The sequence below is a fragment of the Cavia porcellus genome, unplaced genomic scaffold, assembly GCF_034190915.1.
Source record: "Cavia porcellus strain 051 isolate PalLab524CR breed Dunkin Hartley unplaced genomic scaffold, mCavPor4.1 scaffold_12, whole genome shotgun sequence".
Classification (NCBI taxonomy): Eukaryota; Metazoa; Chordata; class Mammalia; order Rodentia; family Caviidae; genus Cavia; species Cavia porcellus.
The window spans coordinates 41,792,938-41,808,832 of record NW_026947495.1 but is presented as its reverse complement, the minus strand read 5'-3'; the positions used below and the strand labels follow the sequence as shown (position 1 = coordinate 41,808,832).

Below are 15,895 nucleotides of genomic sequence, written 5' to 3'. Positions count from 1 at the left end.
TACAAGTCTATAATGTTTTGCATTTTCTGTTCACTCTTGCCCACCTTGAAGGGTAACTAATGAAGGGGAGATGTTCAAAGGCAAACAGAAGAAACAAAAAAGCAGAGTGGACGTTCCCCACAAAAGCTACTGAAAAACGGAGGTTTTGCTTTTGTTCTTATTTTACGGTAACGGGGGAAATTAAAGGTAAGGTTTGGTTCTAAAGTGGTAATGTTACCCTCAGCTAATCACGTGTACCATACAAGCCACGATCAAAGTATTTGGGGACTGTTTTAAAAATTATTATAGTAAGAGAAATGTTACTATTAATGCCCTCAACATAGTTCCCCTGGCTTCAGAAACACCATTCTTAGCACTTTGTGAAGCAGTCCTCTTTTTGGGTGTTTATAAGGTGGGATCAAAAATCTAGTGAACGCTGCTGAGTGTTATCCAGTGGAAAAGCAAGCTCTTAAAAACATTAGGGTAAGAACCAGGGATTTAGCTCAGCAGCATATGTGCCTGCCTGGCAAGCATGCAGTCCCCAGGACCAAAAAAAAAAAAAAAGGATGTGTCCTCATCCACCTCCTTCCCCAGATATGCTACCATGTGACCAGTTTTCTTCAGACCATGAAAGATGAACGTACTAGATCAATACAGGACAGTGAGGCAGCCATGACAGCATAACTAATGACACTAATGAGAGGGAACTTCCAGAATCCCTGAGAAAATAGCAGCAGTGTTGGGGTACATGTAATCCAATTGGGGGAGAGTAATGGCGATGTGACTAGAGATTACAAATTACCATTGTTTTTGATTAGAACTTGTAAAGGAGAGACAATGGACAGATAGGCATGAGGAGATGACCCATGCAGAGCTAAACATTCATTAACAGAGAAATGCAAATCTGTCATATTTGTCCTGTAAGCAATTTGAGAAACTGTAAAGTACGTGGACTAAATAGAAAAATGAGACAATGCTTTAGCTACAAAAATTCTTATGATTCCTTCCTGGGAAGCCCTTCTCAGGGATTTTCATCCACCCATCATTGATTACAATTGTGTCAAATTATGTTGAACTATATCTGCAACTGAGTCTGCAAAAGTGATTGTTCTGCTTTCCCTACAGAGAAGGTGAAGGAGGACTGGGGTAAAATGTAAAAGGAGCCACAGAGACAGACCTGTCCAAATGTGTCTGCAATCTGATGTTACTATTTGTGTGCCTGGTTAGTACATTTGAAGGTGAATTAGTCTGTTACAATCCCATGGTCAAATACACTAAGAGGGTCTAGTACGGGCATAGCACAGTTTTTTAATCGAAGCTAGAATTAATACGTTAACATCTGACTGACTGCAACTAGGATACCTTTATCTCTCTCTCTTTTTTTTAATACCCAGACCCAAAAAGGGCCCTGGAAATGGACATAGGAATTAAAACTTAAAACTGCTCCTTGACTCTTCTATTTGACAAGATCAGGTGCCATTCAGGTTAATATGGCCATAGATTTCTATGAGACAGATTTAAAAAAAAAATTTGTTAATGCTCAAGTGTTACTAAAGCTACTCCGACTTTGAATTTGCAAAGCTGAGTAATACTTTCAAATTCATTATGCACAAACTAGCTGTGTAACACATGAAACATTTTGTTTTAACTTTAAAACTATTGCTGATATACATTGTCATTGAATTCTCTTAAATCCATTGAAGTAGAGGAAGAAAGAGGTTCAGTAACTTTCACAAGGACATAGTAAGTAGCAAAACTTTGATTATAAATGAGGTTCTATTTGTTGTTAATGCACATGCTTGTTGAAATTACTATTACCTAGAAATAATGAACACATTAATTTTGGATCTTTGTACCTTTGTGATAATGGATGAGCTCCCAAATAGAATATGTGGATATAAAATGCCTTTAGATGTGAGAGTGTCAATGCAGGGAAGAGCATAATAGTGGATGGGGTTTTGTTTTTCTTTTTTATAGGTGGGGTGGGAACAGAATTGGGAATTGAACCCAGGGCCTTGCTATGCAAGTGCTCTACCAGTGAGCTACAGCCTCAGAGCTTTCTCAGGTTTTAGAAGTGCCATTCTCCACTTTGTCAGAAGGACGTGCTATCCCTCCTCCCCCTGCTGAGGATTGAATCAGAGCCTTGTGCATGCTAGGCAAGCTCTATACCACTGAGCTACACTCAGCCAGCCCAAGGGCACTTGTCAATGCTGAGCTCAGTGACCTGGTTGAGGATAGTATTTGTCACATTTTCCACTTCTTCCTTCCCATATTGTACTCCATGGAAGGAAGTTACAGTGCATGCTCCATGTTTGCAGGGTGGGGAGTATGCTTTGCATCCTTGAGGATAACATGCATAAATTACTTGAAATTCTGTATTTAAAGTTTATCTCTTTTTTCTTGAACCATTTTATCACTATGGACTTATTTTAGAATTTGACTTACATATCAGTACCAGTTTATTACTCAGGTTGCTCCAGCAGTAGCCATTGAACGCTTTTTCAATTTGTTCCCATGTCTCTTTGACATAACCTCATCATTACAGTTTTATTTTTTGAGATTTTGTTTCTAAAGTACTTCTTTACTTTCCGGTACCATAAGATGCTCCCAGTTCATTTCATGTATTTCTTGCCCTGGTGCTAAAATCAGTCATTTTTCTAAGATGCTCTTTCTTTTTTTTTTTACATTTTTAAAAATCTTTTTATCAGTACCGGGGGTCAAACTCACGACCGCCTGCTTGCAAGGCAGGTGCTTATGCCGCTGAGCTAAGTCCCCCAAGATGCTCTTTCTTTCTCTTCCTCTCTCTCTCTTTCTCTCTCTCTCTCTCTCTCTCTCTTTCTCTCTTTCTCTCTCCCTCCCCCCCTCTCTGTAAGAGGATAGAAGTACAGAATTAGAAACCAGAGTTTTGGTGCCAGGTATGTTTGTTGCTATTGTCATTGCTTCTAGGCTCTCAGCTGAAAGTAAAGAAATTGTGTATATATACTAATATTTCTGTATATAACCATCAGTACCAAGAGTAAGTTACACCTGAGTTCACAGAGGTATCTCTGACTAATCCATTACCACATGGCTCATTCCAGCCTTCTCGCTTTGCTTCTGTGATTTTCTACTATAACAGTAGACAATCTTACCCCATTGTCTGCTATCCATGGTAGTTGGTCACTTCCAGAGTGTGTTAGGAGCAGAATCATTAATCCGTACCGCTTAGAAACACCTTTACCAGTTGCAGTAGCATTTATGCAGTTCTTTTTTACTTTAGCCTCACAGGTACTGCTTATTTTTTTTTCTTTTGCACATTTAGAACTTTTATTTCAAAACAAAGAACCACAGTAACATTAATAGAAAATTCATGTGGAAATATTTACAACCTTGTCACCCAGAAATGGGAACAACTCTACCCTGCATTACCACCAAGGGACTGCAGAGGCAGAAGAGATGCAGTTTGAGGAAAGCCACCTTCCGCAGCCAAGCCTTGCTTCCTAGCTATGGTGCTTATCCAAAGGCCCGGTGAACTGCGGGAATGGTGGGAACCAAGAAATGGAACACCATTGTCTGCTCAGAGGGTCTGAAATGTGTGAGCACCAAGGAGGGGAGGGAGCTGAGTGGTCTGCAAGCAGGAGAGGGAAAGGGATAAGAGGGCTGGGGGACGAGAGGATTGCAGATGCGGTGGCCTCAAGCAGCAGTCAACCTGCTGTCCCCTGACTGTCTAACCCCCTCCAATTGGAGGTAAGTCTTCATTTTCTTCTTGTTCCCCTGAAAGGTTACCACCTCCTCTCCCTTCAGACCCCCAGAGCCACCTGGCTGACCTGCTTCCCTTCTCCCTCCACCTTGTCTCAGGAGGCTGCTCCCTCCTGCAGGGAAGGATAACAGATGAGTCTGAAGCAAAAGTTCTGGGAGCAAATGCCACCCAGCAGAAGCAGTGTTGCTGTTACACATAGAGATAGGTTTTTAATACAGTCTACCCAAAAGGCCACAACAGCAACACAGGAGGTGCCACTCATTTCTGAAATTACTTAGGTCAGCACTCTTCCTTCATGCCCTTCAGGAATGTTTCATATTGCTGTATTTGTAATATATATATATATATATATATATATATATATATATATAAAATCGCACTCTGCATTAAATCCTGAAACATCCCACTTTCCTAAATGATTTTATAAAATTTGCACATTCTGTAGTGCCAGCACCAGGTAGGCTGAGGTAGGAACATGTTGTAGTCGGGGGTTGTAAACAGAACAATCAGGATCAAGACATGGAGTTTATAATATTTTTATAATGGTCACTGGGAGTTAACACAGGAAAAAGGAGGAAATATAGCCGCAACACCCAAGACATAGATTATTTAGTCAAAAGCCTAAACCCCACAGCAATGTCCCACATGAGTCCAGATAAAAACCCAGAGCTCAGGACGATGTCTCCCACAGGTCCAACAGAGGTCCAGAGCCCACAAGAAGGACTCACACCAGTCTCTTACAGATCCGTACCAGGAAGACCCCAGGCTCAGCAATGGAAGCCTGAAAGTCTATGCCTGCAGGATGAAGGAGCTGTGCTAGTGGGATGAGGGTTCTATGCTGGAGCCGAGAAGTTACACTCCCAACAAAGAGCGGGGCTGTCCTGAAAGGCACCACAGCTGTCCTCAGCGATCTGGAGGCCCCCCGAGCTCCTCTGATGACAAGCACAGTCGGGTACGTGCCAGGAAGCAGCATGATGAGTTCATCCTGGAGACCAGGCGGCACACGTCTTCTCCTCCAGAGCCAGGAAGCAATGCTCGATGTGAGGACCAAATCTTCTCCAGGAGAACCAACAGCTCAGACAGCAATTCATAGAAGAATCCACAAGGCCTCCTTAATGCCTCAACCTCCACATCTCCCTTCTTCTCCACCTATTTATCCTGGCAACTTTCCTCAGGTGGAGCATCTTCGTTCAATGCATGCTGATGTAATCCAGCTGGCATTAAGTTGACCACCAGTTCTCAATCTGTAACAGAACATCACACAAGACTAGCCTCAGCAACACTGAAAGACTCCCAAGGAAAAAGTTAAATGAGTAAAAAATTTACACACATTAAGATATTCTTCATTCTGTAAAGTTTAGTAAGGTTTGGGGGGGGTACATATTGTCAATTATTCACCATTATAGTATCATACAGAATAGTTTACTCACCCTGAAAAATCCCTCTGCTTTGTCTACCTTTTCATGTCTACTGTTTACTGCAGAACCAATGCTCAGTTTATACTTATAACTTTGCCTTTCCTGGAATCTCATGTAAATGTAGTCATATAACATATAGCCTCAGGCTGGCTTGTCTTTTTTTTTTCTTTTGTACCAGGGATTGAACTCATGACCTCGCACTTACCAGACAGGCACTTATGCCACTGAGCTAAATCACCGGCCCTGCTTCTGCCATTTAGAAAAATGAAATTGATGTTTATGTTTTTTCAGGGCTTGTTAGCTCAAAAGGATTCCATTGGGGGCTGGGGAACCATGACTCAGCACAGGTAAACATGCATGCCCTGCTTACAGCACTATGTAAGAATGTAAACATGAGATAACAACCTATATAAGAATTACACAATAAAGATGTAGGCAGCTCTCTTGTGCTCTTACTCTGGTTCTCTGTTCTGCTACATGTTGCCTATTGTTACTGATGTGTTGCATACCTGTGTTCTTTAAACTTGGGATCTCACCTGTGAAAATCTGGTGTAGTCAATGGGACACTCTGACAAGTGGTTCTGTGTTGGCTGTGGAAACTGCCTAAGTGTAAGGAAAGGCCTGTGGAATGGCTGATAAGCAACCCTAGCCTTGCCATGCGTACCTGTTGCCAAGAAGGTGGCTACAGGTGGGAAGACTAGGAACCAGACTGAGCCTGGGAATGTCTTGCAAGCCTTGGAAGCAAATTCCTCACCCTCACTGTGAAATGGCAGCAGGAGTGGCTTGGCTGTTTTTCACTGTCTTCTGCGTAAATCAAGAGGCCAATAGCCTTGTTCAGGGAGTACAGCAGCTGCAGCAAATAGACAAGGACCTTGAGCAATAGCTGACTGCTGCAGAGCTCATGTTGCAAGGCATGGGAAGCATTGCCTCCTCCAGAAATGTCTCTAGAAATGTAAGTCCTCATATCTGAGAAAATCCCCAAGAAATTTCCCTAGTTTTACGTGCTAGGCTAGCTATTCATCAAAAAGTGGAGTTAGAGGACTCTTGCCCAGGGAAGAAAACTAGGAGGGGTGCCTACCTCTACCTGGCATACAACATACATGACCTATACAGCCATGGAGATTCAGGAGCTGGCAAAACAATTAAAGCAGAAGGTGGGTGAAATAGTACCTGCTTGACTGCTATGGCTTGGGATGGTAGGAATAATAACATGCAATAAGCCCACCAGAGATGTACCAAATAGCATAGCCAGCACCCCTTCTCTGGGTTCTGCAGGATGTGCAGGGACCACCCTAGAAGCAGATAATCAGACTGTAATAAATTGATTGATGGCAGCAGCTCATCTAGTTTGGGACAATCCAGGTGACTTGCTGGAGCAAGTCACAATCTAGACTTGATAATCGTGCTATATGAAATGGGCATGCTGAGAATGATGTTTGCACTGCAGTATCATAGCCCAGATGAGCAAGGTATGAAGGACATAAGGCTGACAAATGGGCTGGCTGGCACATTCGGGTCAGTGGCAGCCCTTCTAGCACCCTTTACAGATCACTTGATCCACAGTGCTATTGATGCCTTGGCCAGGATGGGAGACATGGAAGTAAAGGACCAAGACAAAGTGAGATCTGTAAAAACTACCAACAAAGGAGAAAAAGAAGGGTGCCTCAGGTGAGTGGAGCCGTCTCCCTAATGACAGCATGTGGGGCCACTGCAAGTCGGTTGGTGCCTGATCTAGACTGACCTGCTGGCTGTAGACCTAGCCACACATAAGTCAGATAGGCAGGCTTTGGATGTGTTGCTGACTCTGTGGGGGCAGTTGCACCCTGAGCAGCAATACGGCTGATGGGCCAGGGCCAGAAGACCAAAGCAGCTCTGAGGAAGGACGAAGATATGACACTGACCTCACCCTGATTAGGAGGCAGGCTGAAGTACTTGGGTCTTGGGGGTTCCATGAGACTGGAGGCCCCAAGTGGAACTGACTATTTACTGGTCCCCCCAGAATGTGCAGCATGTCGTGGCATTGGTGCATACCAGAGCTGAATCAATGCTAGTACACAGCAACCCAGATCATTTTACAGGACCCACCACACACATAGAAGGGTACGTAGGTATCACTGTCTGGAAGACCCATGTGACTTTGGTTATCAGGCACTTGACCGCACACCTGTATGATGTTTATGTTTTTCCAGTTGCTGAAAACACACTGGAGGTGAACATACTGACTGGTACTTAGCTCAGCACCATGCAGGGAGAATTCTAGTTGCAAATTCACATGGTAAAAACCATAGTCTGAGGCCATTCATACCATGCATCACTGACTCTCCCACAGGCTATGTGGGAGTGAAGCAGTCCCGCTACCTGGTGGCCATGAGGAGATGGCACAGACTGTCTTGAAATTGGAAAAAGTAGGGGTGATACGCCCTGCGTAGAGCCCTTCAGTATGGCCTGTGCAGATGCCAGGCAGCTTGTGGCGAATATCTGTGCAGTGTCACCCTGATCCTGGCAGTCAGGACCAATTTGGGAGGGCAGACAGTGGACTTTCTAGATGTTGCCATAGGCTATTTGCATAGTCCAACTTTGTATCATGACCTGGTGGCCATGGCCACCTGGGCCAAGCCACACTCTGTGTCACTGTTTTGCACTGACACTATTATGATAAGCTCTGAATATCTTGCAGATTTAAAAGCCACTGTGCAGTCTGAAGGAACATTTGCTGATGTGGTGCTGGGCATGGACAAAGACAAAGTCCAGGAAACTGGCTTGTCTATCAAGTTCTTGGGGGTTATATGGTCAGTAACACCAGACTCACAACAGTATGCCAATTACAGGCATATGTGGTTGCTAAGGTTTTGGTGGACATACTGTACCTAGTTAAGTTACTCTGCTGTGTCCTTTATAGTAGATGACCAAAAGGGGCACAACATGGGGCTGGACAGATGCAGTGGAAGCTGCTTTTTAGGACTCAAAGAGGGCTGTTGCAAGCGTGCAAGCCCTATGAGTCACTGGTCCTACCCTGCCATTTATCCTGTCAATGTGGATTATGATGGGTTTAGCTGGGGCCTATGGCAAAAACAGGGGAAGCAAAAACATCCTGTTGGGCTTTGGTCACAGCTGTGGAAGGGAGCTGAGAGCTGGCTCACTGAGAAACAACAGTGCTGTACACTGCTCTGCATGCCTGGGAGGAATCACGGGATAGACAGAGGGCTAGGTACAGACATGACAGCCCACTCTAGGAGTGGAGTGGCATAGGTACCCACTCTCACACACTGGGGGATGCACCTCTGGGCTCTTTCTTAGCTAGCATGTTGACAGCCAAACTGGCAACAATTTTGGGACCCGTGATGTACATGGCCCAGGAACCTGTCTGCTAGGATGGACCATAGGACTTGACCCCAATCCCTACATGAAAGGGAAAGAGAGACCTCTGACTGATGCTAGATAAACTGATGAGTCTAGCCATGACCAACCCTGCAATGGACAGCAGTTGCTGTCTAGCCCAATATGGAAGTACTACTCTGGTTTGAACAGGTCAATCCAATGTGCAAAGTTACAGACAGTGTGATTGCTTTGATGCACAAAGAAGGCCCCCTAGGTGTGTGTACGGACAGTTGGGCCATCTTGAGGGGGCTGATGCTCTGGCTGCTGGCTTGAGTAGCTCAGAAGTAACAGGTAGGACACCGTCTCTTGTGGGGTGCTGACCTGTGGTGAGTCATATGGGAGCATGGCCAAAAAGCTGAGCATGTAGGTTATCATGGTGCAGGATACAAGCCCCTCCTCTTGTCAGAAATGACTTAGCCTTCACCAGGCATTGCAATGATTGACCACTAGGAACAGCATCTGACCAAAAGCATTGACTGTTGATCGCACTAGGAACAAGGACTGTAGACCTGCCCCTCCAAATTGAAGCCCTGGCTAACATATGGTCCAGGCCTTGAATGTTACATACCAGACTTTGATGTTGCTTATGAATAAAACTCTTCAAAGGAAAAAAAAGTAGTTTTGCAAAATTGCATGGTTCTTGATTTGTTAACACAATGCATGGGGGTACTCCTATCTAGTTACATATAGAATGTAACATTTATCCACCCCTGCCTTTTGAAGGGTTGGGATGTAGGGATCCATTCAGACTGCTTCAAAGCTCCAGGGCATCTAAGGACACCTGAGGACATGACCTTGCTTGCCTAGCACAGGTGCACAGTGGGATAGAATTAGATAGCCATAGCTTAGCATAGGTAAACATGCATGTGCTGGTTTCAGCACTATGTAAGAATCTAAATATAAGCTAACAACCGGTACAAGGATTATAAAGATGCAGGTGGTTCTCTTGTGCTCTTGCTCTGGTTCTCTGCTTGCTACATGTGGCCTACAGTTGCTGACATCTTGCACATGTGTGTGCTTTAACCTTGGGACCCCACCCATGAAAATCTCCCTTGGGCCCCCTGAGTGGGCCAACAGAGCTATTATAAATAAAGTGGCAATAAAAAAATAAATAAATATTTACGTGCTAGTATTTTTGTGGACATGAGTTTTAAGATAAGTTGCAAAAATAACTTTGATACAAATTATTGGGGATGGGAAGATAATTTAGCTTATTAAGAAACTGCCAAACTGCCTTTCAAAGCGGCAATACCCCTTTAGCATCCTTATCAGTGGTGAATGAGAATTCCTCTTGCTCTTCATCCTTAAAGCATTTGGTATTGCCATTTGGTTTATTTCAGTGAAGAGCTATACTGATTGTTGTAGTAGTGGTGCTGTATTGTTTTACTCAGCATCCGTTGAGCATCTTTTAAAGGCTTATTTGCTATCTATATAGCTACTTTGAAAGCTATATAGGCTTCTTTGGTAAGATGTCCAAATCTTTTTTAATTTTAATTTTTTAATTAGGTTGTTCATTTTCTCATTCTTGAGTTTTAAGAACTGCTTGTGTATTTTATTTACAAGTTCTTTATCAGGTTTGTTCCTTGCAAATATTTTCTCCCAGTATATGGCTTCTTTTTTTCATTCTCTTAGTCTTTGGGAAAAGTGTTGGTATTATTATTATTTTGATACTGAGGATTACTTTGATACTGAGGATTATTATTATCATTATTTTGTACTGAGGATTAAACCTAGGGTCTTTACCCTGAGTTTACATACTCAGGTCTTTTAATATTTCTGTGTTTTAAGACAAGGTGCTAAATCACTTGTCTGGGAGGATTCAAACTTGTGACCCTCCTGCTTCAGTTTCCAAGAGTGATGGGATTGTAGGCATATGCAACCATGCCTCTCCAAAAGTTTTAATTTTAATTAAACATACTTTCTTGGATCATTCTTCAGATGCTGATGTACTAAGGCCTTATCACCAAGACCCGAGTTGAGCTGATTTTCTTGTAAGTTTTTTGGTCTTCCTATTATACTTAGGTCCATGATCCATTATGAATTTATTTTTTAAGACCTCAGTGTTTAACATATTGATATATAATTCACATCCCTTACAATTTACCCTTTTAAAATACACATTTATTTTCATTTTATTTTCTTGAGATGGGGTCCTGCCATGTTGATCAGACTGGCCAAGAACTTGTGATTCTCCCATCTCAGCCAACAGGAGTATACCCCTATCTGTGCCACTGTGTGTAGCTAAATCAGTGGGTTTTAGTACATTCACAAATACGTGCTACCATCAGTTTTATGGTGTATCAATGCTAGCCATGAGAGCAGAGCCCTTATGACCAAGTTGTCCCTTCAAAGTTCCACCTCTTACTGTTACAATGGCAGTTAAATTTCATCCTGAATTTTGGAGCAAATACTCAAACCATATTAGTTCATTGTAGTTTTGATGTGTATTTTCCTGGTGATTAATAATATTGAACATTTTTTTGTCTTTTTCCTTTTTATCGGTACCAGGGATCGAACTCACGACTGCCTGCTTGCAAGACAGGCGCTTATGCCGCTGAGCTAAATCCCCAGCCCCAATAATATTGAACATTTTTTCACCTGCTTTATTGGCTACTGATATATCTTTTTAGGAAAAAATTAGTTTCCAGATCCTTTGTCCATTTAGCAAACATTTTCTTCTATTCTGGGGGTTGTCTTCTCACTTTCTTTGTCATATTCTTTCAAAAAAAGTGACATCTAATTAGGTTTTTCTTCGCTTGCTTGTGATTTTGATGTCATGTGTAAGATGTATTGCCAAACCTAAGGTCATGGTTATTAACCCTTATGCTTTCTTCTAACCGTTTCTTATATTCTAGATATTTTAGTTGGATGTTAAAAATCTATTTTGAATTTTTATATATGATGTAAGGGTCCAACTCCATTCTGCATTGGTGCTGAGGGTATGGATAATGGTGAAATTCTTTCTCAGTGACGTTACCACGCAGGAGCTCAATGCCTGGTAAGGAGTTTCCTGGCCTGTCCCTCCATGAGTTAGGACCATCACAGCTGTGGTTTTCTTAGGGAACTGTGCCCAAGATATAGCCTCCATCCTATGAATGGAATTGGGCACGAGGTATCCTGCACCTCTCCAGTACTTGCTTAGAACTTATTTGCACACAGGTAGCTGGGGCTGGATGATAAATGCTGATGTTCCTTCTTTCCTTCCCAGGAAGACAGCACTCCACATAGGAGCTGGGAGGAGAGAAAGGCCCCACCTGTGTAGGGTTTCATCTCTGAGCTGAAGCGGGAATGCAGAGAGTGACTCAAATGCCACAGATTCCCACTTTTTTCACTGAGTTTTAGTAGACTTTATTATTTTTTTATTGCTGCATATCCTTAACACCATTTCCAGAGTTTTAAATGACTGTGTGTTAATATAGTTCACCAGTTTTTCTGTGAGGCAAGTAGATGGAGTTCCTCAAGCAATTGTGTTGCTATAGTTTCTGTTTTGATAACCCAAAGTCAGAGAGACTTTGGGGAGGGGAAAGCCAGAAAATTAAAATTCCAGTGCCCACATTAATTCATCCTATATATATTGATTAAATGCCAACTATAAAAATGGATTAGAACTAAAAATGGATTGGGTTGGTGGTAACGAAAGCAAGAACTTTGCATTATTAGACATATTCTTGCCCATAAACTTTATATAGTATCTTCTATATAAAAAGTGTAGAAAAGGAAGATAAAGAGCTAATACTCTGTTTTGAAAATTAGATTTTCAAAGAAAAGAGAACTAATAAACTAAGGGCAGCTTATGCCAAGTGCCCAGAGAATCAGTGCTCCAGTTTTTCAGTGGCACAAGGACTATCCAGGACTGTAGTGGTCAGGAAGGATTTCTGCCCGGTAACAGTGAACTGAAGGAGGTTTGGAGAAGGGTGGTATTGAGCATGGTGGGTAGGTGGTGTGGAAGGCATATCCAGGAGGCACAGCAAAACAGAAGTGCTGGAGTGGAGTTGCACATATTTGGTTTGGAAAATAGCAGTTAGTAGACCTGCTTGCTTACTGGAAGGTTTGTTGTAGAGATCAGTGTGGAACCATGAGGTGGTTACTGACCAGAAATGCAGGCAGGCTTGGTTGCTAGACCACAGAGTTTGGACTTTATGTTAGAGTAACTCGAGAAAGAGAGATGTGAAGAAGATGGCTTTGCCTGTGATGTGTAGATAAAATGAAGTGTGTTTGTGTGTACATACATCTGGCTGGCCGTAGGGAGCTAGATGCAAGGGAACCAGTTAAAAAGATTTACAGAAAGTCTGAACTAAGTGAAGAGGTAGGAATGAAAAGGAAGTATCTGGTAGATGTTAAAATACAGCCAAACATAGGTTAAGACAAACATGGCAGTTGTTGCCATAGACAAAAATGCTAGAATGCCAGGGATGTAGACTGACTTAGAGCTTTGAAATGCTATATAATGATGGCTTTCTGCTGCAGTAACTACAGTTAAATGGAATCTATTTTTGAGTTCACTTATTTTTTCTGTTATTGCTTCTTTCCTCTACAATCGCTTGCTTTTAATTTGATCAGAAATTTATCTCTTGTATGTGTTGGTAGAAGGAAACCAAGGTTTGAAACTGCAAAGGTTGTATATGGTTTCAGGGAGGAGTTTAGTCTCTTGGAATCCCAAGGCACGTGGCCAACTCTTGCTTTTTAGTAGGTCTAATGTGACCTTCAAAACTCCTTAGGATATACTGCTTTTTTGTGCGAGGCTGCAGCTCCCCTCAGACTGGCTGGTCAGCTCTCCCACGGCTGTCTGGGTGTATAGGACTCGCAGCTCTCTGGCTAGAGTTGCCAAAACAATACGAAACACAGACAAAAAGCAAATTACAAAACCCGTTGCTTACCATACTGGACTGATGAGTTAAGCCGTGGAGGGCTTAGATTCTTGCCTTTTAAAAATTTCAGTGCAGGGGCACACGCGCGCGCGCTCACACACACACACACACACACGCTCCTACCGCGCTAGGTTCTTCCCACTCCCCGCCACACTGCACCAGCCTCCCTCTCCAAGTCCTGATTCATGAACCGTGCCACCTTTGTCTCATTTTAAACTGTGCAGACTATTTTAATCCTCCCACCCCCACTCCAGATTTTCCCCTCCCTTCATCCTCTGGAAAGCTGTGCTGTAGCGCGCTGGCTGGGTGGGACAGCGTTCTTCCCCTCCGCGCGGCTCGGCTCCCGCAAGCGCGATCCCGCAAAGCCCCCTCCCAGGCATCCCGCTGCGGCGTGGGGAAGCGCTTGGCCCCTTTAAGGTGCGGCGCTGGGCCAAGTGCCGGCGGGGAGCCCGGGCGGGAGCGGGCGCGGCGCGTGCCGAGCGGGCGAGGAAGCCCGGCGCCTCGCGCCCCGCCCGCCCGCCCGCACTGGCCCCGCGGGCAGCCGCCCTCGCCCTCGCGCTCGCCCTCCGCCCACCGCGCACGGGCGGGCCATGCGGCGGCGCTGAACCATGTCCTCCTCCCACGCCAGGAACGGGACCGCGGACGGATCGCACTCCCCCACCTCGCAGGTACCGCCCCCTCCTCCCCCTTCTCCTCCTACGCGGCCCGAGAGCGCCCCGCCTCGGAGCCCGAGTGCGGGGCCCCAGTCCCGGAGCCCGCGGCCCGCTCCCACCCCCCTCCGCCGCGCTCTCCCTCCTGCTCCTCCCTTTATCTCCTCCTTCCTTCCCGTCCTTCTTCTCCCCACCCTCGGTCTCCGCGCTCCCGCTCCGGAGCCTGCAGCCTCCCCAGCCGATGCCGGGGACTCGGACCCCGCACCCCGAGAGTCTTTGTTAATGGATGTGGTGGGTGCCCGCGGGCTGCGCTGCGCTGCGCTGCGCGGGAGTCCTGCAGCCGTCGAGGCGTAGGGCGAGTGGGTGGGCGCGAGGGCGGCCGTGGGGAGACGCGGAGGAGATTCGGGGGCGAGCTCGGGGGGACCCGGGGGCGCAGGTCCCCAGCAGGCGGACTCCAGCCCGCTGGCTGCCCAGCTCCTCGCCGCCGTCCTCACTGGCTTCTCTCTGGCCCCGTGTGTCGAGTCCAGGTGGCCCGAGGCACCACGACCCGGAGGAGCAGGTTGAAAAGATCGGATGGCAGCACCACTTCGACCAGCTTCATCCTCAGACAGGTAGGCGGCGGCGGCGAGCGGGCGGGGAGGAGGCCGAGCCTGGCCGTCGGGAGAGGGAGCGCAGGTGCCGTCCCCGCGCGCCTCTCCGCCTAGCTCGGTCCCCGCTCCTTGAGCGCGCCCCTCGGGCCCTTCAGGTAGCCTGGCTCACGGTGTGCGGGTCCAGGTGTCTCTGCGGCTTCGGGAAGTTAGTTTGTGCTTGTGGACACTGGTCGGCGGAGACAGGAACGTAGAATTTAAGAGCTAGAAATGTTTGTGCTTGTATCGTCCGTGCTTTTAGGAGCGTCCCTAAGTGGGACGCACACTTGACTTGGAATGTTTAGACCCTGGAGTCCAGTGACCTGATTTGATCCTAGGTGCGAGTTGGGGGGGGTCTTCTATTTTTTGTCCTATTTTGAATACTTTAGTTGGCAGGGATCTCCGAGCTCTGGTCAAAAGAAAGACGCTTGGAGTAGAAAGTTTGTGTTCCTTTTGGGACCGCTTTTTTGATCCACTTAATAGGGAAGGTTAAGCCAACCTCTGTAATAAATGAAGGCAGGTACTCAGGTCAGTTTCCGAGGTGTGATGGTACCCCCAATTTTTTTTCTTTTGTGTTGGCTCTCTTCTTCAGTTCTAGTGCAAGTTGCTTTAGTTGCACTTTATTGGTATTGCCCAATAATGCTTAGGTGTCTTTCATCTTGACACAGGAAATTGGTCCTCAGTTTTCGTATATGCGTGTACTGTAAATGAAACCATCCCTAGCTGCTGGGTGAGAGAAAAATCCTGTACAAGCAAGTCACCTTGATCCCTCTTTTGAGCGGAAACTATTGTCGTATGTGCATTTGGGGTGAGTTGAGAAGAGTTTGGTCATGGCACCAAGAAGCTTTTTTTATCTCAGGTTCTGCTCTGGGGTGCTGGAGTGACCTTGACAAGTTCTTTTCCTCTAGGTCAGTTACAATATTGTGTAATGCTTTCTAACCTATGATGGCAGCTGTGGTTTTTCTTTCGTGATTACCATCAATTTCAGAATATTTTCCAACATGGAATAAGCTTTAGATGCAACATTGGATTTTGACTCTCCTAAAGTGTCTGTAAAGCATATTTGGTTTATACTTATTGTGCAATATTTATTTTCTACAGAAAGAAATTATTACTACTGCTCTTTAATTTAGTGAGCACTTAATGTGCATTATTCATGAGATTCTAGATTGATTCTAAAAGTACATTCTATCTTCTTTATAATGCTTAGATTATGTATTTGAAAAAGTGAGGGCAT

At 45.0% G+C, this 15,895-nt stretch overlaps 1 protein-coding gene and 1 long non-coding RNA gene across 4 annotated transcripts in view; one reads left to right on the top strand and one right to left on the bottom strand.

Moving 5' to 3' along the window:
• Window positions 1-4,310: 4,310 nt before the first annotated feature.
• Window positions 4,311-14,835, bottom strand: LOC134478287 (uncharacterized). Its single transcript, XR_010050800.1, has 2 exons — window positions 14,227-14,835; window positions 4,311-4,962 (listed from the first exon to the last, which is right to left on the bottom strand). It is a non-coding gene; the product is annotated as an uncharacterized LOC134478287 (long non-coding RNA).
• Cacnb4 (calcium voltage-gated channel auxiliary subunit beta 4) overlaps window positions 13,896-15,895 on the top strand; it is a 266,101-nt gene continuing 264,101 nt past the window's right edge. Inside the window, exons 1-2 of one of the 3 annotated variants that reach the window (XM_063259090.1) lie at window positions 13,896-14,050; window positions 14,560-14,643. In XM_063259090.1, the coding sequence (XP_063115160.1) occupies window positions 13,991-14,050; window positions 14,560-14,643 (144 nt within the window). In that variant the 5' untranslated portion in view covers window positions 13,896-13,990. Of the gene's footprint in view, window positions 14,051-14,142; window positions 14,324-14,559; window positions 14,644-15,895 lie in introns of those variants that run through there. The other 2 variants (XM_063259088.1, XM_063259089.1) reach the window with 2 other exon arrangements.